Source organism: Zosterops lateralis (genome assembly GCF_965231275.1).
Source record: "Zosterops lateralis genome assembly, chromosome: 3".
NCBI lineage: Eukaryota > Metazoa > Chordata > Aves > Passeriformes > Zosteropidae > Zosterops > Zosterops lateralis.
In genome coordinates, this window is record NC_139764.1 from 16,749,303 (window position 1) to 16,777,098 (window position 27,796).

At 40.2% G+C, this 27,796-nt stretch overlaps 1 protein-coding gene across 1 annotated transcript in view; it reads left to right on the plus strand.

Annotated features, from left to right (window-relative positions):
- The first annotated feature begins 1,308 nt into the window (after nucleotides 1-1,308).
- The window catches only part of PPP2R5A (protein phosphatase 2 regulatory subunit B'alpha), a 41,203-nt gene continuing 14,715 nt past the window's right edge, over nucleotides 1,309-27,796 (plus strand). The window contains exons 1-3 of the mRNA XM_083856955.1: nucleotides 1,309-1,844; nucleotides 18,601-18,797; nucleotides 22,995-23,096. Of these exons, the coding sequence (XP_083713081.1) occupies nucleotides 1,694-1,844; nucleotides 18,601-18,797; nucleotides 22,995-23,096 (450 nt within the window). The 5' untranslated portion in view covers nucleotides 1,309-1,693. The remainder of the gene's footprint in view (nucleotides 1,845-18,600; nucleotides 18,798-22,994; nucleotides 23,097-27,796) is intronic.

Here is a 27,796-nt window from a genome sequence, read left to right on the forward strand (position 1 = left end):
CAAAGATTAAAGTCCAACTCATGAAGGCATTCTACAAACCTTTATGGTGATCTTACTGTATTTATGCCCTACCACAGCTACTGAAACTCGAGTGTGTGCTTAAAATACTACAAATACTTATTTGCTGAATTGGTATCCAAAACTATACAGCAAAAGGAAATGTGCTGATGTGCCTAAAATTCAGCTCCACGTGAATGGCTACAAGGTGAGGCATCCCTGTGTGAGCAGCTCCCAACGGGGGAGGGGGGAATTGTCTATGGAAATGGAACAAGTCAGACTTTAATGCAGCCCCGGGCGTGCACACAGTCACAGCTCTCCTTTCTCAGGGGCTCCAGCCCGAGCCCCTTCACCGGGCAGAGCAGCAGCGGGAGGAGTTTCTGGGAGCCCATCCCGTGCCGGGCCCAGGCCCCGCCGCGCCTCCGGTCCCCACACCGCCCGCGGCTCGCTCTGAGGGAGGAAAAACACCGCGGCCACACGATCCTCAAACAACCAGTCCAGGCGGAGACGGAAGGAAGACACAAAGCGCTGAGGCGTCGGGAGGGTGGGCAAAAATAAGCAAAAGTGGGGAGATGGCACGGAGATGGGCCTGGGAGGCACCGGCGCTGCCGCCGCTCCCGGCCCCGCTCACACAGCCCTGTGGCGGTGTCCCCGTGAGCGGCTCCCAAGGGTGCGCTCCGGCAGGCTCGGGACCCGCCGTGTGCCCGCCGCCGCTTCCCTCCCCGCCGCGGGATTGGCCGGCCCGCGCCCCGCCCGCCATCCCGCCCCTTCCCCTTCCCTTTCCCCTTCCCCTTCCCCCCGCCGGGCGGCCCCGCCCTCCCCGTCTTTCCCGCCTCCGGTTGGAGGAGCCGGCCGTCAATTATCCGGTCCCCGGCGCGCGGCCCAACTCCCGCGTCCTCCCCAGGCCCCCGCGGGCGGGGCGGGGGGCGTTCCGCTCTGCTCTCCTTCTATTGGCTATTTTGAGCCGTCAATCACCCGGCGCCGCCAACCGCGGCCGCCGCCACCGCCCCCGTCCCGCCCCTCCCCCTCCCTCCGCTCAACTCCGCTCGCTCCGCCAAGTTGCGCGGCCGCTGCCCGGCGGCTCCGGGTTCTGGTGGCGCCGCGGCCCTGGCGGAGCGCGGCCAGGCGGGATGACGGCGGAGGCGCGGGGAGCGCCCGGCGGCGGCTGAAGGCGGACCGGGGGCGTGTGGGAGCGAGCGGCTGGAGCCCGGGGGCGAGCCCGGCCGATGACAGCGGGCTCGACTGAGGGGGACGAGGAGCGAACGAGGCGGGAGCGGGGCGGCAGCGGCCCAGGCGAGCCCGTCCCGCGGCGGGTCGCGCCGCGCCGGCCCTGAGGACAGCGGGAGCCCGCCGGGGAAAGTTTTGGCGCTCGCCCGCCCCCGCCCCGCCGGGCAAAGTTGTCTTTGGGTTTGTTTGTTTGTTTTCCCTTTCCTCCTCCTCCTCCCCCCCTTCCGCTCCCCCGGCGGCTCCGCGCGGGGAGGAAACGGCGAGGGAAGCAGGAACTGAGGAGCCACCCGGGAGAGCCCGCTCCGCTCCGCTCCTCGCTGTGCTGTGTGAGGGCAGACAGGACTTCGTTTTTGGTCGAGTTTTGTTTTTTTTTTTTTTTTTTTTTTTTTTAAGCCCCTTTGTTTTTTGCCCGCCCGCTTCTCCCTCCGGTGCAATATATGCTCGTGGCGAGCCGCCCCGCCGCCCAGCCATGTCGGCGGCCATCTCTGCCGCGGAGAAGGTGGACGGCTTCACTCGGAAATCCGTGCGCAAGGCGCAGAGGCAGAAGCGCTCGCAGGGCTCCTCGCAGTTCCGCAGCCAGGGCAGCCCGGTGGAGCTCTCGCCGCTGCCCCAGCTCAAAGGTACGAGCCCGCCCTCCCCTCGGGCTGCAGGTGCCGCTGCCCCGCGCCCTCTGCCCTTTAGCCGTGTCCTCCCCTGCCCCGGCGCTTCCCAGGTGGGGACCCGACGGCAGGAATTCCTCCTCCCCTCCAGCGCCCCGCTGCCCGGCTCTGGCTCGCTGTCCCGGCCGCTCACTCCACCAACTCGCCACCCCCTTTCCTGGCCGGTTCGCCTGTTTTTTAAGCTCTTACTGGGGAAAATTTAGACCATGAGTTGAGTCCAGGAGTGCAGGGAGTCGAGCGCTAAAACCTGTGAGCGAGCGGCGACTCCTCCCACGGGGGGCTTTGCGAAGAGGAACTCACAACATCCTGAGTTACCGGGGAGAGAGTTGGGGCTCCGCTCCCGGGCAGCCTTGGAGCTGTGCTGCTGCTCTCCAGGAGCTGCTGCGGACACTTCCCCCTGCACAGTGTGGAAACACTCTCGAGTGAATGAAAAGTCTGCACGGAAAATAAGCAGCGAAGGTTTTATCCGCTGTGCCTCAGCTAAAACCTGAGAAGGCTCACTTCATTGCAACCTTCTGTGTCTTTGAACACCAGAATACGTTTCTCTATATTTTTAAAGTTACAAAAAGCGCATTTTGAGGAGGAAATGCAAGACTTTTTATTAAAGCATTTGTCAGGGACTTGAAAAATAAGGGAGAGCAATTACCTTAACGTGACCTGGCATGTTAATTTTGCTCCCACTGCCTTTAAAGTCTTAAGGCTTTTGAAGCTGCATCATATGATGGTGGGGAAAAAAAAATCTGATTTGCAGCAAATATCCAAAATCTGACTATGATACAGCAAGCTTAAAAGTATTCCTAGGTACTAAGGGTTGTTTTTTTTTTCAGTTTGATTTTTATGGCATTTACAGTCGTGTCTAGTGTTTCAAAACAGTCACTTTTTCCTGCTCTCTGAGTGGCAGATGTACATGAATCATAAATCTGGCTCTTAGCAGAAATATTATTGGCTAGAAATAAGCTTAGGCAGGGGAGTAACAAGGGCAGGGTTGTTTGTTTGGTTTTAACCTGTTTGTTGCAGTGGTTTTGGGTGTTAGTTTTAACAACAGCAGGGGTGTTCTCGCTGCTTGTTTTGGGCTTTCCTTGCTCTATCAAGTTGTGTCCTTTCTTGGTCCACTACTTAGATTTGAGGGATTTACAGCCTGACTGATTTGTTTGAAATCCAGATTCAGTTTCTGCTGTTCCCATGCTGTTTAGGCAATACGTTTTCCTCAGAGTTGAATTTTAGAAACCGCACTTGAGACTTTGTGAAGGCCCTTGGTAAATACTGCACATAGGTGGCAGACTTCAGAAAGTCTGAGCCCTGGTCCAGCAAACAGTTAAACATACGTGTGTTATGCAGGGAGCAATTCCAGCTTAAATCAGCAAAATGTCCAAGTTTATATTCTTTGCTGAGCTTGGGACTTTAATATTAAATTTTTAACTCTGCATTATTAAGTCTTGTAGTTTTGTGAGTGCGGTTTTACAGCTTTTTTACTTGTAACACAGAGAAGTTTTGCATGGCATCAGCAGCTCAGATGTTTGGAAATTTGAAGCCATAAACCAGCAGAGGAATTTCTTCAGTTATGCAGAGTTTTATAGTAGTTTGAGTTGCCTTAAGTTCTTAAAGGAAAATCCCTTCGGTCTTTATGCTCAAGATTCAGATGTGAAGTCTTGCCTCCGAGACCTCTTTGGGCAAAATATACTTTTAGGAGCTGTAGCATCCCAAGTAGCCAGTTTGCAGAAAGTCAAGCAGCACACTTTGTTTTTCTCCCTTAGGTTTGTGATGTTAGATTTGTCCTAAACGTAGCTATGGGCATGGGATGGTTTCTTTTCATCTGTTCATGTTCCCTCTCTCCCTTTTCCTCTTAAACCTTCCTTACCCCTGAAACCAAAAAAGGTTCTAGAAAGAGTTTGCTCTCTCTATGAATGGACTGCTTTATAAAACTGTTTGTTCTAATCACATATGTCTTGGGAAGATAAAGCTTTGCTTTATTCTTTAAAGTTGATATGGAATTCAGCAGTAGTTTTGATGCTGCCAGTGTAGTATCATCTACAGAATCATGAGCCAGAGTTCCCAGGGATGGGCTAGAAAAGGAAAGTGCAGTCATTGTAACAATGCCTATGGGTGCTCAGCATACACGTTTGTAATTAGAATAAGTTTTTGCTTTATGTTAAACCTGAGGTGTTTCAAACCTGTATTGGGAGAAAATTGAATATTTTTAGATGAAAAAGCATTTTGGTATTATGCTGCTGTAAAATATTTCAGGTTGTTTATAGGTATTGTCTTGTTTTATTGTTTTTAAGAGAAAATATTCTAAAATAAGTATAGACAGTATTTTAAAACTCCCCAGTAGGTTTGTCAGACTGGCTTAAAACACTTGCATCTGTTTTTCTGGAGGGAGAGATGTTCCAGAAGAAAAATAGAAATTACCCATCACTTTAGAAAGTGCCTTCTTGGGTAGAGAGTCTTGTGGGGTTTTTCCTTTTCTCTAGGGGCTATTTGGTTTGCCACTGAAATGGCCAGCGCAGATAGTGAGACACACTTTCAGAGTTGTATTGTTTCAAAGCCTTTAGACAGAGAATCTTAAAAATACATATTTGTGCAGCTAATTGTACTGCTGCTCTGAATTACCAAAACTCTGTGCTTTGGCTGTACTTTGGCTAGCAGTGATACCTCACATCTCTTTACTAGTGGGTAACAGTCTCAAGTAGTACCCCAGCAGCAGGAACTCTTCCCTTCAGAGGTGTTGTTGGGGGAGTGAGATGGAGAGGATGGATGGTAAGATGGTGTGTTGTGATTAACATTCAGCTTATCTTTGTGTGTGATGATATCTGTCCTGTTTAGATGAAAGCTCAGCAAAACCTGACCGATGGCAGGATACTCAAAATAATTATTTTTACCCAAAGTTTGCACAATAGAAGAATTTTGAAGAATCTTCAGCCAAAATAATATGCTGGAACACAGCAGGATTTTGTCATTTCATGGGCAATTCTGAGAGTGTGACTTTTAAAGAAATTCAGCAAAGGAAGTGGGTTTTTTTGTTGTCTTAAGAAGTGATAATTTTGTCCCAATAAGAAATTGTTTATAGAGACTTGGATAGAACATGGCAGTTGCATCTCTTTTTCAAAAATGAAGGTAACTTGACCTTGGAACCTGATCTGACTCTCTCCAGCAGATGTATGCATGCTTGTCTCTGTCACTTCTGGTTGAAGCAGCATCTAGAAATACAGGTGAAATGTGATGAATAGAAAACACACTTGTTGCTTTTATTTAGTACAGTTAATGTGGCCTGTCAGGTTGTAGAGCAAATAATTTTTTTTTTCCTGTGTACCAAACATGTCAAGTGCACCTGGAAAGAATAAACATTTTGTGATGCCTCTTACCCTCACAAGAGAAGAATTGGAAAGTGGTCCAGAAATCTTTCAGCCATGCATTAGCCATAGTTAGAGAGATGGATCTCTGTGGGGCTGAGAGTTACAGAGGTGAAGTGTACTGGAATCAGGAGACATTTTTAAGAGGACCTCCCAGTGTGTAGTGTCAGCATTCAAATACAGGGTGTAAAATAGGTGTTAACTCTGGTTATTTTCTTTACCTAAACCCATGAGAGAGAGCTTGGGTTTGGCTGGAAAGCAGTTACTGTGTCCAAGCTAAGTTTTTGTGAGAACGTTGCAGAGAGGCCTGGTAACCTTGCCCATAGGTAAAATTTTAGTGTTATTATATCTGAGGATCAGTTCAAGCCTCACTCTTTGACTGGTTTTGAGTCACATCGTGTGTGTTTCAGAGTGACATAAATAAGTGGAATTAAAAACAGCTGAGAGGAATTTTCTTGTCCTATTAAGTCGCCTTTGCTCCCCAAGGGAAAATGTGCTTCAAAGTTTTAGAATGATTTACTTTTACTAAAGCCTTAATAAATATTTATAAGTGAAAGGAGAGTTTTCTCTCTCAGATTTGCACTTGTTTTTTTGTATCCCTCATGATTCATTGTTATTTCCTCTTCTGTAGTCCCCCATCCTCCACCTTTTGTATTCAGCATCCCTTGCAACTGTGATCATCTTGGATGAGCTTTTCCTTAAAAGTGAGAATCTTTAATTCAGATGAACAGTGAGGATGTTCTGTGAGGAATTTATGTTTACCTCTTACTATAATCTCAGCAGGGTGCACTATGAAGTAGTCAAAACTTCCTTTTTAGTGAAGTTACAGTCTTGAGAAATAAACAACCTATAACGGAGGAAAAAGCTGTAGTAGTTCCATGAAAAACGAGCTGTTTGAATTTCTTTCTATATTAAGGAACTGTTCCTCGTTTATGGAGCGGAACATTTTAGTCTTTAATTCTTAACAAATTGACCTTTTTTATCCGTAGACTCGAATTTTTGGTCTTGGAATATACTTCCATCAAAAGCAACTCCTAAATATAGAGCCTATTGACAGTCTTCACATGAACTTTTCTATTTCAATCTTTCACATCTTCCATGTGCCAGCTGAGTATCAGATTTCTTTTTCCATATTCATTGCTTTCTGGTTTAGTCAGTAGTTTTGCAGGTGCTGAATTTAATGTTAGTTGCTGTAGGAAATACAAATGGAATTAGTTATTGCTGCAGGCTATCTGATCAAAAGGTGGTTACTTCAATCTATAGATTTGAGGGGTTTTTTTTTTAACATCTCTCTATCTTAAAATCATTCAGTGCTTTGGAAAAGGTGTCATACCAACAGTTCTGGACAGATCAATATTCTTTTGAAGCACAAAGGGGATATGTGTTGTGTTCTGATGTAAAAAAAGACAATTCCACTGAGAAGGCCATAAAATTTAGCTTCTATACCCTTGTTGTTCTGACTCCTGTTTTGATCCAGCAGGTTAAAATTATGGTTTTTAGCAGCACATGGATTTGGAGGGTTGGAGCTGCAGCCCAGTTAGATGAATAAGTAGTAAAAAACACCTGTTTTAGAAGACTCCCTTGGCAAAATGCTCTACTGGGGACTAGATGGTAACTTCGTTTTAAAGTCTGAATCATTGATTCCTTCAGAGAATTACTGAACTAGTTTCTCTCAAGTTTTGATGAATTTGTGGCCTGTGAATAATGTTGTCTACAAGATGCCTATTTCATAGTATGTTTCTGACTTGAAAGCAGAGTTCATCACAGTTAAGGTTGCCTTCAGTTTTCCTTTACAAGACCTTATCCTCAGCTGCTTACAGCATTGCTGAACTGTTTGGACTGAAGTTTTCCATGCCAAGTAAGGACAGTTTTATTTGCAACTGTTCCTCAGGCTAATTTTCTTAGTTTCAGCAAAACCGATTCAAACTACTTTGAACACTAGAGGAAAGATAAATTTGTATAGTGCCAATATTAAAAAAAACCAAAAAAAACAAACAATAAAACCATGAATTGTGTTGAGATTTAATGCTTGCTGTACTTAGCATGTGGTTCTTAATGCGAACAAATCTCATTTGGTCCAGGTTCCTGTTTGGTCCTGTTGTGGCTCAGCATCAGGACTGATGAGTTGGTATCTACCAGGCTGTCATGTAGAGCTCCCTCAGTGTCTGCTGTGCTGCTCCCATCTGCTGTGCTGAGCCTGCTCTGTGTGCCTTTCTCTGGGCTTCTTGTCTGTGGTACTGCTGGGACAGCAGCCAAGTGTAGGCAAAGCTGTCATTTTCTGCAAGCAAGAGCCCAGGAGTACATTACAGGTGGAAGCATGGTATGGAACTGCCGAGATGATGGAAAAGCTTAAGTGGGAAGAGAGGGCAGAGGCCAGCTCCTCTCCGATGGCTGCAGGGTGCTCAGTGTTTGGAGTCTCAACACTCCTGTGGAACTTTCTGGAAATGTTTCTTACCATATTCTCTTCTAATTTCTTCATAACTTTTCATTGTAGTTGTGGATTTTGGACTTCCTGTGGTCTTCCTGAAACTTCACAGGCTTAGGGGTTTTGTTCTGTACATCAGGAATTGATTGCAGGTTAGCTGGTTCATCAAATGAGAGGTTTTTTTTCCTTGAGAATTTAAAATTGAGGCGAGCAGAGCTGTACATTTGGGGGTGGGAAGTGGAGCTGGGAAAGGCTGATGAAATGTAAATGCAGGATACTAGGCCTCAGTATTTTAAGGATATGGAGGCTATGGGAACAAACAGTAGTCTGCTCAGAATTCAGCAGACCTATATCCTGCTAAAATAGTAGCATGTACTGCTGCAATGGGTATGGTGGAAAAAAAAGGCTATAGATTAAAAAAGGAAAATAAGAATGGTTCTGCTGTATTGCCTTTTGCTATTGGGAAAAGATTTCTGTCTCATTCTCAAGTTTCTTTGCTGTTGTTTCTCTTGATCTTACCAAGCAAAGCTTTGGTGAAATTGATGGGTTTTGTCAGCTTTGTTGCTATGATAGGATTCAGGAGATAAATGCAAATTTTGCTGGGGAGTTGGGAGGTCGAGTGAGAGTAACCGCAAAAATTACATTTGTGCATGTCTATTCAAGAACAATGCTGCAAAAGGAGGATGTTTTATTTCTAATAAATCATTTATTGTAACACTAAGAATTTAAAATGTGATAAAGTTACTCCCTACAATAAGAGAAAAGCTTTCCACATGTTACACAAGTTTCAAATGTCTGATTAGAAGTTTCTATCCGAGACCATCACAGGCTCAGAGAGTTAGCAAGCTCTGGGTAACAGACCATGGAAGTGGCACAGTAGATTTTCTCAGCTGAAAGAGGAGGTGGGTTGAGCAAGTTTAGAGAAGGACAGTATAGCATGGGGCAGGAATGCTGATCTGAAAATGATCAGGAATAAAAAGTCACAGCAATGTGTCTCAATATGAATGGGGATACAACTTCATTTCTGCTATAGTTGTATTAAAGGATTAGCAGAGTACACCACTGCATAAACAAGTGAGCTTTTAAAAGTGGTTTAATAGGTTTATTTCTGTAGATGCTTGATTCTTCACAATACAGAGGCACAGTCTTTATTTATTAATTTCATCCCAAGTAAAATTATATGGGAGATGTAAGGGGGAAAAAGTGGTTTTTAAAAAAAGGTTCTAATTTAGTGTAATTCTGTAAAACTTTTGAGAAGTGTATTGTATTTTCCATTACAAATTCTATGCTTGAAATCTGACATACATGTCAGATTGAAGACTTGTTAAGCAGCAAAATTTTGGTTCACCATGTCTGTAAAAGTAACAAATTGTTAGAACTGAGCTTAGGTCTTGAATAATGTATGGGAAACAAACCTGTGCATTTCAGCATAGTTGGATTCTGTAGGAAAACAGTTACTGTTGTTTGGAGAAGAAAAATTATGTGAGTATCAGCACCCTCTAGAGAGACATGGGCTTGGTCACACAGAAAAGTCAGGAAGGACAGGGTTTGGTAATATATATTTGTTCATTTTCCCTTAAGAGTAGGAAGCAGGATTAAAATAAACCAAATACATCAAAATGATGTAAATTGAGTTTAAAAATAGCCAGGAGATTTTGCCAAATGGGAGAGGACTTAAAAGTACAGGTTCCCTCATTACTGAACACTTAATGTTTAGAGTTTTTGGTAGAAAGAGTGTAACTGACAGAGTTTGCTTAAAATTGATGAAAAAATTATCTCAACCTTTTATTTATGAGGCTAAATGTTTACTTCACTTAAATTAAGCAAAGAGATCCTGCAAATGTTTTGTATTTGTCTGCTCAGGATGGTCTGTTGTCGTTCAGGTTGGTAGGAGTTGTGTCACTGAATCCAGCACAACCAGGATTTCACCTGTGTTCCCTGTCTAATTTAATCATGTTCTTGCTACTGCAACAGAATTATAAAGTATCTCTTTATATTATTGATCCCAGAAGACTTTGAAAAGTAAGATAACGTTTGTTTAGCCAACTTGTAAACTATGTATTTATCCAAGGAGTAAATCCAATGTTTGTAACTTCCTCACAGATTTACGCAGGAATTCAAAGGAAGAGGTGGGTTTTCCTTGTCTTTTAAAAAGTTAGATTGACTGCTTCCTCTGGCACACATTTCCTCTTAAATTACTCCTCTATGCATCTCCTTCACGTTTAAAAGCTAAGTGCTAAATTAACTGCAAAATGAGTTTCTGTACTACTGTTAAAAGTAGTGTTTAACAGCTACTCTTGGTTTCAGTAAAGGGTCTTCTTATATTTCGCTTAGCACTAATATTGCCATGTAAAAATTACATGAATGTTTCTTCAGTTTCTGGAAAATAAACTTGATTTGTGTTGACTTGCATGTTCTAGTGTGATGTCAAACTGGAGCAGCTTCATCATCTTACTCAAAATTAATTTTATACTTGGATATGGTGAGGAAATGATGGGGAAGAGTACAAGTTAATAGATTTTTAATCAGTTAATTATATGCCACACAGATCCACTTATGGCATACTTCATAATTACCACTCAGTAATTATAAACTACCGTGACTGACAGTAATGTCAGTCAGACAGGAGTTTTGCAGTTGACTTAATGTAAAGGGAACTTAAATTGCAAATACAGTTGCTGTCCCTTCAGACTAACAAGGTGCAGATCAATTGGTTTTGTTCAAGCAAAATGTTGAGGTCCCTATGAATTGAAAATATTATTAATGCAGTCCTGGATAATGGGTATTAAGCTGAAATTTTTACTGAGCCTGTGTGGCATGCAACTTTGTCTCCTGCTTTTCAGCTCTCTGTGTGCCCTGGTAAAATTTGTGCAGAGCACTACAGCTGTTGGGGGGTAAAATAGATAACAGAGCTGCTCAAATTATTCTTTTATTTCTTAGCAGGATAGATGCGAAATGCTTACTTGAGTCCATCTTGTCACACCCTCAAGGGCTTTATTGCATCTTCAAAATTAATTATGAAAATCCAGTATTTTGTTGAACCATTACACTTTGATAAATAGTGTTTCTTTAAGCTCAAGTGCTTCCATTTGTGGAGAAGTGTAAATAATGTCATGTTTTGGGAACATGGAGCATCATACCAATTGTCCCTTCTGATCTTTTTGATTTGGCACACTCAGAAGCTTGGTCTGTAGTGTCCTTCCATTTCTGTAGTCTCTTGGGTTTTGTAGATGGGTAATTTTCCTGGCACGAGAGTGAATTACCTGGAGTAACAAGTTACTTGTGCAGCCTCTCTGGGTGCATTCACCTTGTGGCTCATTCAGTGTAACCTGACTTAGATTTTAAAGAAAGGACCTGTTAACATACACAGGGCTTTACCCTGATCTTTGTTTGCCCTCTTGTTAGGAGGACTTCTTGAAAGCATCTCTTTTTTACCATAAAAAACCCCTTTGTTACATTTCAATATTTAAAAAACTATTCCAGAGCTGTCTTTTCTGTTTGGAAAAGTTTTGTTTGAGTTTCAATTCTTGGGCTTTTGTATTGATTTCTGTAATTTTACATTAAAGGTGCTTATCTGTCCCATATTCATATCTTCTGAGAAATAATTTCCCATTCAGTAAATTAACTACTCTCCCTTTTCCCGACTGAATGACCTGGCTATGCATATGGATTCCACAACAGGATTTATCACCCTTAAATTTAGAAGTCTCTTCCTTAGAGAGTCAGGTTCCTGTTTTAAATTAATTTTTAGAGGCTCTGGGTATATTCAAAAAAGGCTTATCCTGCCATATGATCAGTCACTAAAACTGCTTTATGGGTTTTGAATGAAGACAGCAAATACAGCGGCAGTGTGTGCCAAAACCATAAATGGATGGAGAGCATCATAGTTGACTTATAGGTGGGAGCAAGCTTATTTCAAGTACGAGCAGTGGGGGGGGCTAATTGTTTTTTGAAAATATAACACTTCATCTGTGTAAGAAGTGAAACTTCTTTGCCTTTTCTAATAAATACAGTATCACTCTGAACAAAACTTCATATCGTTAGTCAGGTGCAAATTCCTCAACTTCTCAGTACTTTCAAAAGCAACACTGATTCAACTGTGTCAGTTCATTGGACAATTTTTCCCCCTGCTTTTCCTTCTTGTTGTTGCATGGAACTGAATTTCATCTAGATTCTGAACTACTGGCATGCTCTTGAGGTAACCTTTGTATTGTTAAACTTGTACATTTTGTTAAGGGTGACTTTAGTGGGTTTTTCTTCTTCTTTTTCTTTTTTTTTATTCCTGTTCCAGTGATTGGTATGCTTGGTGAGTTTTTATTTGTTTAAAGAATCAGTGGTGCTTTAACTCTTCTTTTTTTAGAAAGCGTGGTAGAAATAAGGTGAATTGTGGCAGGCCCAGTTACTAGTCTAACTTTAAGGACCAAGAGGATAATTTATATTACTTTTTGCATTTTAACTGTTTGTTGTCGTCTGTAATTAAACAGTAAGAAATGGGGCTATTAATACAAAAGCATTTCAGTAGTGTACTTTCTTACTCTCTGAAGTGTCTCGGTTGACTCAAATCTTAATTAAAATCAAGGGATTTAACATGGTAGTAGCTGGAGACTCTTAACTATGTGAAGTTTTAAGAAAGCCTGGAAGATGGTAGAAAAACAATCTAGATAAGACACTTGCAGTTCATTATCATTGCAAGAAGCTGTGTCACAGAATTTGTGACAGATGTTGTTTGATCAGCACGGGCTTTTCAGATTTTCTGGAGTGATTTGTTGAGGTCAACTGCTGGCCACGTGGAGCAGCAGATGAGACTCTCTGAACAAACAACAATATCTTACTAGGTGGGAGACAGCTTTCCAGGAGCACTTTTTACTGAATGACTTAAAAATTATCTATAGCCTAGACTTGTAACTAACTCTCTAAACTGCAGTGCTGTGTGTGAGTAAAAGGAATTGTTGATTGTTTTCTTTTTTACTTTTCTGGCATGTATCACAGAATTAATCTTAAATTCACAGTATTCCAATGAGCAACATTTCTGATTTTCTTACTATTTCAAAAGAGATTGGAGATTTACCATGTGGAGTGTGCAAGTCTTGCCTGATGACCATCTGCAGAATAGCTTACTTAAAAATGGAAGTACAGGAGAAGCTCAGTTTGTTATCTTAATTGCCCCTTTGCAGTCATGATTTCTGAAATGAAGAGGTTAAATGTTAGAAAGGGTTGACCAACTTGGAAATTCTGTGCCAAGTCCTTTTTGTGTTTGTGGGTTGGTTTGGTTTGATTTTGTTTATCTCCTATAGGTAATATAAATTCCCTTTCTATAATGATTGAAAATGCGTTTTTACTTCATTGTCTTCCAAATCTCCTCCTCTAGTGAACAAACCACTGAATAAGGAGCTGGTTAACTTTTAATATCCATAATGTTGTTCTGACTCCCGTATCTGTGCTGGAAAGTCAGAGTTCTGTTTACTGACAACATGCAGAAAAATTCACTCAGCCACTTCCAGAGTCCTGGCAACATCTGTAGATTTTGGGGTAACAGGTAATTTGAAAATACCTTCTTTGAACTCTTGATTGGAAGGGGCAGAGGAAAAACCTACAACCCTGGTCTACTAAAAAATAGTGCTTATTCCTTAGGATGACAAAGATTTTTTAATGTGGAGAACCTGAGAATATTGGTGAAAAGTTCCTTGGATGCCTACGGTGCTGCACAGAGCTCATCTGAGTATCCCCATCAGTTTCAGTGGGGCTGTTGAGCTGCCAAAAGCTGGAATTGTGGGAACTTCTCTTATGGGTGTATGGAGTTACCTGGGGTATGTTATATACGACCAGGGGAGCCAAGTATATGGGGGCTACACTTTTTCTTTAAAAAGGAGCTTGAAGTGATTTAAAACAAAACAAAAGCCCCAAAATAACCAAACCCCACAACAAACACAAAATCCAAAATGTATCATTCTCAAATGTGTCTAACTGAACTGAAAAATCTTACCTACATATTATCTCATGGCTCAATACTTGGATGATATGGTTCCAGAGGAGATGGTAAACTAACTTAGCAGCTCACTGCAGAGAGCTTCTGCTCCCATGTCTAATCCTGTGCCAGAGCTGATGCACATTAGACCCCTCCAGAAGTCATTTAACCTCACTAATATGACCATGTTATTGAGTTAAAGCAGCTTAGGAAGAGCCTGACAAGTTCCAGAGCCAGTGCTGATGGATGGATGTGACTAGAACAGAGAAGGGGAAGGGAGGAGTAAATGGGAAAGGGGGTTACAGGAGGAGACACCTCTCTCAATCTTGTCAGCCAACAGCTTGGCTGCCTGTCAGGCTGCAGATGGAGACTTCTGAGAACCTGGAAACACTCTGTGCCCTGTTGTAACATCAACTTCACCAAAACTGCATCTCCTAACAATGTTTTGCCGTGCCTGTAACATCAGCACTGACACTCAGATGCTGGGAGAGATCACAACAATCATATACATAAGAGCTCTCTGGGACAAAACCAAATATTACATTTAGGTCAAATGGGACTCCCCGTGCTTGGTTTACGCAAGTGGGGCAGAGTTTATCACACTAACTCTTTTTCAGACTGATGGTGTCTCTAAGAGGAGCAGGCTGTGCTAGAATGTTGATTCCTTTAAATTAAAAGCCCCAAAATCAAAGCCGGAGATTCGGAGTCTCACAGTCAACGTGTTCCTCTCTCCATGTCAGTGTTAAGGCTTCATCCTGCTCCAGCAGATCCCTCCACCACTGAGTAACAGCTGAATACAGGGCAGTAAATGAAGCCAGACAGCAGAGACCAAATCCTAAACTTTGCCCTGTGGAATGCAGCATAATTATGGCACAATCCTTTTCGTGTATTCAGTTTGTCAGGGAATTATGGAGAGGTGTAGAGTTGTCACCGAGTTCTAAGGTGATATGTGGTACTTTATTCCATAATGTCATTGTCTTCTAAGTGCTTGAAAGGGCTGTGTATGAACTGCTGTAAGAGGCTGTCAGACAAAAGCTCCTTCGTCATTTCTCTGGGTTCTGCATCTTCCTGGGGTAGCTCTTCCAGGAAAAAGCAAAAATATTTAATTAGAGAGACTTAAAAAAAAAAAAAAAAAAAAAAAAAAAAAAAAAAGTGGAAAATGTTTGCAAATGTTTAAGAGGGTTTGTTTTGTATTGGCAGGGAAACTACGAATTTTGAACTTGCCATTTGTGTAGTCGAGAGAGTTTTTGTGGATTTAGAATCTAGTTTCTGCTGATGAATCAAGGATTATGTTAGGTTCTCTGGCTTTGTACTGAAGGTCTTGGGTAAACAATTTTGTTGAGAAAGGAGAATTATCTTTCTTTTTCTTCCAGGAGGAAGGCCTGTAAATGTAAGAGATAAATATATTGTAGGAAGACATTGTTGTAGTGTGTTTTTGCCTCCAGTTATGTACCAGTGAGGTAGCTCTTGTGAATTCATTTTCTTTCCCTATTTTGCTTGGGCCTTCCCTAGAAAGATTAGTCTCCTAACTCAATGTTCCATGCTTAGATTTGCATTGGTGACCTTATAAATCTGAAAGCATTCAATTTGGAGCCAAGTCTGTACAATCATGCTATTTCAACATTTTAAAATTCCTGCTCAGGAAGAACTTCCAAGTCAAATTGCTTGCTACTTTTTGTCCTTTATTATCATGCCTAGTGTCTGTAATGGGAGGGGGGGTTGCAAACAGTGGAAATAGTCTGTGGGGAATTGTATTATGAAGTGCAACAATCAAATTAAGTATTTTAATCACATCCAAGCTCTCTACTGTCTATCATGGAAATGACCAGAGGCAAGTCACGATTAAAGTGGATCATAATTTGTAGTACTTCTTTTGGTGCTAGATGTTAAGTTTTTATCTTCAGGATTTCCCATCATCCTGCTTGATTCAGGGTTGGTTCATTAAGGCATCCACTGTCTACTTCAAACCTAATTTATCTTCTGTGGTCTTTATGGTATTTAGGGTATTTGAAGATTAACAATTATCTTGAATTGTGCATGTACAATGTAAATCTTCATAGAACATTAGATCGAAGCTGGTTTCAAAATCATGCTGTGGATTCAGCTGCTTAGGCTAAAAGCTCCAGTGTTTATGCTGTTATGGTGTACAGTTTATTTTATTCCTAGAACAAACCATTGTGATATGATTTCGTTGTGGTATATAGTTGTCTAGCTTTCACTGTGCTGGGATAGTTAAAGGCAAGGCTTTGAAAAGTTAAGAACCCTATCTGACAAACAAATTTTCCTCAGTCACTTGGTGGTTCCCATGGTACCTTTCATAACATTCCTGGGACAAATGTGCAATGTGTCAAGCAGGGATTGAGCACATGAAGATAGATTGTGCTGATAGAACAGAACTGGCTTTTTGTTACCTTATTTTTGCCATGGTTGCACATAATTTTCATCTCTTGCAGATGTCTAGAGTAGTAAGTTGATAAAACAATTGTGTTCCCCTTGTAAGTACAAAAAAAGGATGTGTGCTAAGAATAAAATACTTTCTTTGGTTTTACTTTAAATGTTTCAATAGTAACGAAACAGATTAATGGGCAGGTTTTTCATTTGAGGAAACGTGTCCAATTGAAAGAGATCAGGTTGCTAACGAAATGGGCTGCTGGTGCATGGCAGGGGAGAGATTCTCTTTTACTCTGGTGTCTAGCTGGAAGTGGCTGATGCAGGAATTTATTTGGTATCCTAGGGTAGGTAGTAAGTGATTTAATTATTTTGTATGAATTCCAGTTACAGGCATTTAATCTGAGCTCTTTAGCTTGTTTGAACCACGGTTAGAAGTATTCAGGTGCTGTCTGCTGGTTTTTGAAACTTCTAAGCAAATTTTGCTTAGTGATACTTCATTTTTAATTAAAAAAAAAGTCTGTTTAATTTTTATCATCAGCTAATCGTATTAGCTGTGCCTCTCTTGTGGACCTTTGTAACTTGCAGTATAGTTGAAGTGAGGGGAAAAAGAAGAGTAGGCTTGGTTCCTGTGTTAGTCTCGCTATCAGCTTGGAGCTAGCAACAAAAAAAGCTGCCCTCCCTGTGTCGATTCCTTAAATTAGGCTTTTTGGATTTTATCCTCAGCATGTCAGTGTTATTGCTTTGTTGCTATGATACAATACTTACTCATGCAATCCGCTGTAGAATATTAGAAGATCTGACCTGAAATGTTACGTAACTTACAAATGTTTTTACAGCTGATGTTCATTATTTTGCAGAGTGTAACAATTCGTGTCTTTGTAGTTATCTGAGTGAAATAAGCATCATGCAAGGGTTTTTTATTCAAAAGAAAAATGGTTTTAAAATGGCAGAATTGACATTCAGAAGTGTGAATCGTTCTTCGTGAGGGAGTAGTAATTGCTGGCTCGTTCAAAAGCTCCCCGAAGTTGTTGTGCTCAGCTGAAGGGATCAGAACTGTCAGGTGGGGAAAGGGAGCACAGTGCAGTATCCTGGTGCCTCAATTTCCAGGGCACAGTGAGCAGTATGGCTTACAGTGGAGGTGTGCCACTCCATTTCAGCAATTACTTTTTGCTTATGGAAACGAAACAATTCTATCAGATAACTACTGAATATTACACCTGCTGTTGACTGTTGTTCCAGCCACTAAATGAAAGGTATTTTGGTAGGAAACTTGAGAAATGGGCGTTATCAAAATGAACTGTTAAAGGTATAATCTTAACAAAGTTTGTCTAATTAGAATAATTCTAAAACATTAAAGAGAAGCATGAGATTTTTCCTGATTTGTTCAGGTTTTAAAGTGAGACTTAAGATTTTCAATACTCAATTGGCTTTTTCTTGTCTTCATAATTTTTTTTGATGATGAAACAGCTGTGCTCATAGCAGTACTGCAGTGAATGAATGATGCTAAAGGATGTAGTCAGGCTGTAGACAGGTCTTGAAAATTCTTCAGGGGAGAGCATTCTTTATTTGGAGATAGAATTTGGGATGATATTTTTTCACCAGAGCGAGTGAAATGCCTACTGGCTGATGGATGAGGTGATGCTGTATTGGTGCAGTGGCTTTGAACCCCTATAAACAGTTGAAAACAAGAACAAAAGACATATTAAACCAAATTTTCAGTTAAAACCATGACTTTTTTATGATTGTTATGATCATGCAGCTTTGGAACAGTAACAACATATTAAGGATGTATTAAATTTTTGAAGAGTGTAGTGCTTGATAATCCATCTCTTTTAGAGTTAATGTGAAATGCTAATGGAGGAATTCTGCTTATCAGATTACAGGGGTACTGAATGCTAAAATGAAAATGCTAAGTCACAGCCAAACACATTGTCTTAATAGGCCAAAAAATCTGGAAAATCCTTACATGACTAAGATTGCCATAAATTATTTAGACCAAAGCATTAAAATTCAGGATTAATCCTTTCGAAATATTGGAATTCTTTCTTCAGAGTAACGTTGATCACATGATGTCAAAAGTATGTGAAGCATTTTGCATTGAGGTAAAAAGACAAGGTTCCTTCAAAGCAGATTTTACAGCTTTTAAGCAGGTTACATAATAAAGGATTAGGGAACAGAATGAGACAAATCGGATGAATGAAAGGTTAGTTTGATGCCCTGCTTCTGGATATGACTTTTGGTGATGGAGAGCTGGGACTTGTTAATGTCTGTGTATTTCAAATAAAGTTAATTCAGGAGCTCATTGCTGGTGAATATCTGCTGCCATATACTGCCATATCTTTGTCCATTTTTTGTTTCATGTACCAATAGTTGGGGATGGTGGGTGTTCCATTCTAACATACAGATATTTTCAGTTTTCACACAATTGCTTAATAATTTGCTATTAGTTTGCTGACTGTGAAGCACAACGTTCCCCATTAAAAAACAAATCATAGCTATGCAAATTCTTGTCAACAAAATAGATTTAGAAATTCTGTGTTTTCTTCTACAGACTTAAGTGGTTTTTTTTTTCTTCTTCTTTTATAGATGCCACCTTCAATGAACAGCAAGATCTTTTTTGTCAGAAGTTGCAACAGTGTTGTGTGCTCTTTGACTTCATGGACTCTGTTTCAGACCTGAAAAGCAAAGAAATCAAGAGAGCAACACTGAATGAACTGGTTGAATATGTTTCAACAAACCGTGGGGTGATTGTTGAATCAGCTTATGCTGACATAGTGAAAATGGTGAGTAGAATGCTCTTGTTATAGTTTGAATTTTAATAAAATATCTTAATCAGTTTATTACTCTAATGGTGTTTGACTCAAAATTGTGGTTGGTTATTCTGCTTATACAATACAATATAATTTGTTAATGGTAACTTGGCCCAGAAAGGCTTGTAAAAACAAACAACTTGAAAGTTTTAATTATGAGCTGAAACATGATGCATTCAGGTTAATTAAAATGAAAGAACTAGTACATTGCAGATACTTGCAGTCTGGTTAAGCTTTAAAGTTTTTCTCTTTCAGAAAATGGCAATATTTCAGTGCTGCCTATCTTTATTTACTAGTGGCAATGGAGAGTTAGGCTTAAGTTTTCTGGTAGTGATTGCTGCAGGGATTGGTGACAGCAGAAAGGTTTATCAGTATAAGAAAGCAACTCTATTTGTAAATACTGTATGTGGCTGCTTGTTATTGTTTTGTCCTTGGAGAGCTGTACTAGAGTAGCCTGAGTGGTTTGCCGAAGTTATAAACCATAGGATGACTTGTCTCATGCAATTGCCACTAATGGCTTGTTGAATAATGAACAAAATATTTGTGGTTGTTATCTGCTGTCTTTCCCAGGTGTTTATGTGCATTTTCAAATGCTACTTAAGTAATGTTTTTGATCTGCCTATACTCCATGTACAGGGAATGCAAGTGAATGCGGCTTGGGAATGGTCTGAATTTTTTATTCCTAGAAACCTGAAATGTAAAAACAATGGCTTTAGTGCCCATGCATTTACATGAATGGTTCTCTAAACTTTGGTGAAATTTACATAGATAAAATGCTGACTTTAAAAGAGCTCTCAGGAAGCAGCCTGCAACTGGTGTAGTTCTCTATACAGTAGAAGCTGATTTTTCCTTGAGGTTCATTTTGTTTGTTGTTTGGCGGTTAGTTTGTTGTTTGGTTGGGGTTTTTTTCTGGGCAGCTGATAGAAAAGATGAGATCTTTAATGTAAGTAAATGTGGATGTTTTGCCATTGTACAGGGCTAGGATTATTGAAACCCTTTTAATCATTTTGGCTGTTTCAGCAGATGCTTATTAAGTTTTACAAAAAAATCTGGGACACTGCAGGGTTGTGTATAGTTCTGTTTTTTAAAGGACCTGTTTCTCTATCTTAAATGTTTTTTACATGAGGAAATAAAGGACAAAGTATGTTCACCTCTTCTTAGGCTTCTTTTCTTTTTTTCTTGCTGCTGGTGGCAGCAAGCCTAAATCCTTACAGTATTTTCTTATTCTGTGTGCCCTCTGTAGCCCCTTGTTAGAAGAAAGAATATACTAACTAGCCCATAGTACTTGTTGAAGGGAGCTTTTCTTTTATATTGGAGTTGTTTTCTTTTCTTGGAGATAAGGTGGTGTTGAGCTGTTCTTTTGAGGTTTTTGTTGTTGTGCAAATTATTGGATTCTGTGGATGCTTGTTTTTCTTTCCATAACAAATTTCCATCTCCTTTTCTCCCCTAAAATGACAGAGAGTGAAGAAGCTCAGCGAGAGCTTTAAATGCTCAGTGAGAGCTTGAGACAAAAGATCTCTCCAAGCTTGAATAGTATTTCTAATCTCCCTGGCAACTGGCAGCAGAAAAGGCCTTTCCTGTGAATTAGGATGAAGTACCAGCTTTCACAAAAAAATCTGCACGGGTCTGTCTCTCCCTCCATGTAACACCTGTGTCAGGCTGGAGGCCTTTCTTGGTAGCAAAACTTGTATGAGATTGAAGAGTTACTGTTTCACTTTGTTTTGTTTGGGGGTTTAAGTTTTTAGGCTGTTCAGTGTTCCTACATTAGAAGAAAAAAAATTGAGTTTTACTGCAGAGTTTGAAGTGTGGTTTTGGGATGAAAAAGTAGAAATGGCCTTAAGGAAATCCGACTATCATCTGGCTGGTAGTAGAGGACAGGCAGACTAAAGAATTCCCTGAAAAAAGCCAGAGTGGCAGCAGTGGCAGAAGCAGGAATAATCTCTTTCCAAAGCCCGTTGTTTTTCCCTAGGCCTGGGATACCTTCTCTCCAGCTGGCAGAGGAAACAGCCTCAGGTTTCAAACAGGTTTCCTTGGAGTCACCTGAGCTCTGGGGGGGCTGAATCAACAATGCCTTAAAGATAGCAGGAAGGGAAATAAAGTGTTGTTTCTGACCAGTGAATAGGCAAGGTCTGTGCAGGTGAGGAGGTCTCTGCCATTCCTTCCCTTCCTGCTCTCTGTTGCCAGGATTGCTGCTGAGCCAGGGATCACACAGGCTCCTGTGGTTGTCTCTGCTCTGCCTGGATCCTGAGGAAGGGAGCTTGAAATTATACCAGTGTCATTTCAAGCCACTGAGGATGGAACAACATCATTTTAAAGAAGTCTTTGTTTAAATGAATGTACAGGACACACTGTAGGGTATCTTTTTGGTGTCCTGGGCAACTTGATTTTCCTTCAGCTGAGGAGTTTTGGCTGCAAATAGTTTAGAAGGTGTAGCACAGCAGTCAGTGCACCTCTTTTCTGGGTCATCTAAAACTACTGTCTTCTCTGTTTGGAAATTCTCAGTTAAAAGCACTTTAAAGCTAAAAGGAAATTAAGATTTGGCATAATGAATATTTTAAGTTTTAAAACTTCCTGGGAAATAAGAAAGTTCCACCTTTTATCAGTTTCGGGAACGTGACAGAAATGTCTCTTCAGTACACATAACTCTTCATCTCCTTGTGCCTATCAACCTTGCCTTGTTCCCCAGCAGATTATAAAAATCTAATGTAATGAGGTTGTCCTAACAGGCTGTATGAGCTGTGAATTCAGAATTTATGAGAAATCAGGTTTCCTCAATCTGCACACTCAGAAATTGGAATTAAATCAAGTATCTTTCAAATGTTCCAATCAAATGTACCGACAATAAGGGCCTTTTTTTTTTTTTCCTTTTTTTGTTTTAATAAAATATAATTGCTGTATCTCAATACACTAACTGGCACATTTTCTGAAGTCATTTTTGGAAAACTTTGAGGTTTAGTTTAGAAAGCTGATGCTGGATTTATCTGGAAATCTATCCAGCTTTAAAAATCTTTAATGATTCGTGTTTCTAAAATCAGTTTTGGGATAAGACACCACTTAGGAAAGAAAAATAATGTTTTAAATATACGAGAGGCTATAGAGAACAATTTGGGTGACTTCAGGATCTTTCTAAAGTCGTTTTGCTCAATTCTTCAAACACCTTGGAGACTCCATGGAATATGTGTAGGAGGATTTTCTGCAAACTGTTGAACAGTTTCTTTTGTGCTTAGTAGGCTTGGGTAGTAAGCAGCTACTTAAAACAGATTTGATCAAAAAGACTAAAAGAGTTTGAAAGGTGATTGGAAAAGTCGGGTTAAACTTGTTCCTGAAAGAACGGTAGAAAATGCAGAAATGAAATGAACTTCATGTTCTCTTTTGTTTGTGTTAGAGATTTAAATCCAGTATGTTATATCTGGTGCAAGAGATGACATTTTTCCCTTGAAATCTAAATGGTCTTCTCTCTGCACTTTAATATACTTCAAAAATCCCTGATGAAACCTTTTTAAACTTGTCCTTTTGAAATTGATGTGACTGTATCCTGCTAAAAGTAACTTAGAGTAACTTTAATAAAAAATAGCTACTATGTGAAATGGAAAAGCTCGAATGGTTATGTGTTTCTAACTTTTCTAACCCTTGAAACATCTTGAAATTTTCCAAGGTGAAAAAATGTAAACAGAAACATCTTGAAATGAGGCAAAGTGAAGAACTGTAGAAATAAGATGTTTTTGGGATTGTTTGCCTTACATGACAGACATGCTCTCTTATATGTGGAGAGAACTCTCTTTAAATCATAATTGATTAGTTATATTTTTTTGTGGTCTGATATAAAAATAGCTCTTGGTGTCACATAGTTAATTTTTTTTTTTAATAGGGAAGCTGAATTTTTTTTAACTTCCATAGTTTCAGTGGAGTTTCTGGAATATGACCATGTCAAGCTACAAACTTGTAAAGCAGTTGAGACAAAAGTTACTTTCTTATTTTCACTGATGTGTTACAGACTTCTGGCTCTTTGTATTTTGCAGTTTTGAAAAAATGAGCTAGTGATTTATTATGTTACTTTTTTTTAAGATGGTTTTGTTTCTTTTGACATCAGGATAAATGAAGTACCTTAATGAGTGTGATCTGTGAAAGCATAAACAGTGATACAATTTATTTTTTTTTTTTTGCTTGCAGATTAGTTCTAATATTTTCAGAACACTTCCACCTAGTGATAACCCAGATTTTGATCCAGAAGAAGATGAACCAACTCTTGAAGCCTCATGGCCCCACATACAGGTGTGTGATTCCTTTACTTTCAAGCCTTCTTGTAAGGCAAGAAATGTGGATACTTCAGTGATTTTGTGCCTTTGTTAAGAACAAAATAATTGCTTTTATAATACAATTGAGTTTTTATACTTGAGGGGGAAAAAATGTGGTGCTTTTTTTAGCATGTATAAATATGGTCGAATGTAACTCTTCTAAATGGCCTAAATACTATTTTTAAACAGAAGGATTGCACTGTTAAACAGTGGTGTATGTTTGTCTTAAAACTGTGGATATTTTAAGTAATTCTGTTCCTCACCTAAGAGGTTTGTTTCCTGCAACTGAGCAACTTTTTAGTGTCGTTTCAATCAAATAGAAGTTAGTATTAACAGTTCAGTTTCTCCTGACAATAACAAAAACCAGAGTAATAGCCTTTATTTGTCCTTTGAGCAAAGAGAAATCCTCTCCTTCTTCCTCACCATTTTCCCTCCCTGCATGCGAAAACTCTACAATATCAGCGTTGTTTGGTAACAGTTGCGTGGTTATTCCATTGTTGCGCTTGTGTGGCGATCTCATGATTTCTGTAGCACTGCTGTATCCATCACGTGGCTGACTTGAAATGCTGCTGAGTTTTATTTTCAGTTAACTCTTGGAAGCTGTAAATATTCAAGCACATATCTCGGGTAGTTCATTGGTGAATTTATGTGGGTAGTATCTGTTCAAGAAAACTGAAGTAGCAGCTCCTAGCAGTGGGTAGATTAAGCTGCTGCACATCTGTGTACCATTTGCTCTTTCCTCTCGAGAGATAAAATGCTACTCTGCCCTTACAATATTACAGTTCTAATGCATCCATCCACAAATGCTCCTATTTAAAAAATGTGCTTCTAATATTGACTCTAAAAAGTACATATTCAGCACAGTATTTCAGACTTAAACCAAACAAGAATTAAGTTATCACAAAAAATGACTCTGCAGGTTAAAGGCTGTGAAAATTATTTTCTTATATATGGCTGATTCTAATTCATAGGAGAAATGGCTATAACTGAACTAGATGAAAGGCTTGACTTTGTTGGGGGGAGGATGCAAGGGTAAGTAAATGTCTCTTGTAGTCAGTAGCAGCACCATCTAACTTCTAAATACCTGTAGCTCAGAGGTAAAATTTGTAAATGCTAGCTCAGTTCACTTCAGGTCGTAATATAACTCTAGTCCTGTTCATAGAAAAAGACCTGTGGATTTTGTGATCAGTTCACTTGTGCTTTAGGCTTGCCTGAGAGGAATTGAAAGAGGTTTGTAGCCTGTGGTATTATCTGAAATCTTATTTTCAGGTTTCTTCCTTGCTTTTTTCTAAGGGAGTTTTTGCCAGGCTATCTGGCAAAATCCATTGTGGTTTTCCCTCTCCTGTGTCTGTTGTTCTTCCTGTCCTTGGAATAGATCACTCCTTGCAGCACAGTGGAAAACAGTCTGTGTTGCCCACTTTGTCCTTTTGCACTTCAGATACTACTGGACCATAGAAGACTGAATTGGATAACTTCCTCATTGCCCTTCATGTGCACAAAGCTGCTGGAAGTGTCAAATTTTGTGTGTGGAAGAAAGGCTGTACACAACCATTCCCCTCCCCAGAAAAATACACTACTGTTTCTGGCATAGTCTAAAGGACTGCTTAAGGAGGGAAGGTGTGGATGTGATTTGTGACCAGTCAATTACAAATCCCAAATTCTATCCTGATCTGGCAGTCAGGTAGCCAGTTTTCTGGGAGAGGAAAGAAAAAAATCTGAACCTCTACTCTTCTGTGCTTGAATCTGTTGACATAATTGCTTAGTGAGTTACCAATGTGTGTAGCCACAACAAAAGACTCTGGACCTTCAGTGAAATGGCACTTGAAAGATGTACTGCTCAGGATGGTTTGTAACAGCCAAAGTAGGTTCAACAGGTTGGCATTTAAAGCCACTATGCATTTTGAAGCTTAGGGAGTTGCAGAGTTGGTGGAATTGGTAGTTTAAAGCCACAATATTCTAATGGTCCCGGTAAGATTGAATCACTAAAGCATTAGGAGTTGTATTTCATAGCTCTTTGACCCAAGCAGACCAGTTTTGAGAACAAAAAGTACTGAATCCAATGTCTTTCCCTGATTTAGTATTTCCAAAAGTAATGTTTCTGTTTAACTCAAGAAAGCTGAGCATGCCTGTCTCTCTAGGTAGGATCTGTTAAGGCCAGAATCTGTTCTGGTGCCCCTAGTTTGCTTCTTGATGTTATGCTTTCAAGTTTGCAAACATTAGCATACAGTAGAAGTGCAGAAATGGCCACTGCAACTTGCTTCCTGAAATACCCTGGATAAAGAGGCTTTCATGTATCTCCCCAGGCTCATAAGGATTTCCAAAGTCATTTGATACCCAGTTGATATCCTGAATTTAATCTTGGACAGCTTGTAACAAGATGTTGCAGCATTGTGCTTTTCACTTGGTTCATCTGCTTGATGATGTCTATTGCAGTCACTATATCTGTTTATGGAAAGAAGCCATAATTATCCTTCCTCCTCGGTCCTTTAGGGAAAACAAAATATGCCAATTTAGTGTTCACTCTTAAAAAATGTTCTGTCCCATGACAATTCTAGTGGCTCTTTCTCTGTATCCTTTCAGGTTTTAATAAATTTCCTCAAGCATGTGCAGGTCTCTGCATCTCTGTCTGTGCTGTCAGTATCTTCCTGGAATACTCTAGGATTTCATCTGTCAGTTCCCTAGCTTCATTGTGAGCATGGATCTTAGTCATCCTATGGCTAACCCTTTCTCAGCTTAAGGGCTTGCAAATGCTTAGCAGAGCTTTTTCTTGGAATTCTAACTGTGACTTTGCAATCTTCGAGTTTCATCCTGTATTTATTCTTCTAGGGCTTCAGGGTCAACTTGTCCTTTCTTGTGGGTAACATGACATATGTTGGGTTTTTTCTATTTTCCCCCCTGGTGGTAGCTTCTAATATTGTGGCATTGTCTAAGCAGTTATCACACATGGCTGTTCTTTGTTGTTGCCACTGACAGAAACATTTAATATAGCAATTTATTACAGAAATCTTGAATTAAATTAAGTTCCAAAATTAATCCCTATGAAGCTGTCCCGTATAACTTCCTTTGGCCATATGTTGCCTATTTCTATAAGAATTTATCTAGTTGCTAATTTGAAAAAGATTGGTAGAATCCGAATGTTTTGAGTTGGAAGAGACCTTTAAAAATCACCTTAGTCCAAGCCCCCTGCACTGAGAAGAGACACCTTACACAAGATCAGGTTGCTCAAGGCACCTGCTCAATTTGGTGTCATCTGCAAATGTGCTGAGGGTGCTCTCAGTTCCACTGTCTGGCTCATTGATGGAGATATTAAACAGCCAGGGTTGAACTCTTTCTGAGACAGAGGATGAAGTATGGTGGCATTTAAATTCTGCCATTGGGTTCTCTATGGTTCCAAGAGGATGGTGACAGGACAAGGAGTATTTGCCACACACTGAAACAGGTGAGGAACTTTACATTGAGGGTGGCTGGGCACTGGTTCAGGCTGCCCAGGAAGGTCATGGAATCTCATTTTCTGGAGACATTCAAACCCCACCTGTTCCTCTGTCACCTGCTCTAGGTGACCCTGCCTTGGCAGGGGGTTGGACTAGATGATTTCCAGAGATCCCTCCCAATCCTGTTATCCTGTGTAAACTGCTGAAATGAAAAGCTCTTGCAGTCTGACAGAGGGGGACAAAGTGAAGGGTAGCTTGAGTTTCCAAGCCTCTGCTTTGCAAGTACAGCACACCCTCCTTGAGGCTATGCAGAAGTAACTGTCAGCTCAAATGACAGTTATTTTATTTTCTATTTTCTAAAAGTACTTACTGTAATGCATTTCTCTGCAGGGAGGTTCTTAATTATAATTATGAATTACTCAGGTGTTTGCTCTCGGTTTAGTTGAGTGCTCAGAGTGGTAATAGTTGAAATTCATGCCTGTATGAGCACAGCTCTGTGTGGGTTTTACTTAGAAGCCAAGCCAGTGATGGCATGAGGTATGTAAATTGCATTGTAGTATTATTACTGATCAGTTGTTTAATTATATGGAATTATGAAATAGGCATTGAGAATATGAACAACTCTGAATGTAATCTAAACATAAGGCATCTTTCCTCTCAGTTCTGTCTTAGTGAAGAGATGCCCTCTGTGTACTTTATTGATCTGCCATTTTTATGGAAGTGCAGTATTTTGTCTTGGACTTCTGATGAGCCCCAAAATATGGGACTTGTGCTCTGGCCTCTTCAGGCCACTCTCTGCTCCCCAGGTCTTTGATAGCTCTGTCTCCTGTCAGTTTTTTTTATCTCTGGACATTATGGGATTGAAGCAAATAGGAACATGAACTAAGTAGAAATAATATGCTACAAGCCATAATGGATATTATAATTGAGTTTCCAGGGTATAGAAGCCTAATTTTAATCCAAACTCTTTCAGTTTCTGTGAATTCATTCAGCTCTTTTAATGCAACTTTTCATTTTTGGAGTTTGTAGTCAAAACTTAATTTCAGGAACACTTAGTAGCTTTTTCTTCATCTCTTTAAGAAATTGTGTAGTGTTAGAGCACTTAATTTTACTTTCAGTGCTGCTCAATATTTGGTAACCTATTTCTCCTTAGTAAGTTCTTAACATGGCAGGAATGTAACATTTAGGATTTTTTTTTTTTTTGTCAACCAGTGGTATTTGCAGTAGATTATTTATTAAGCTTTGA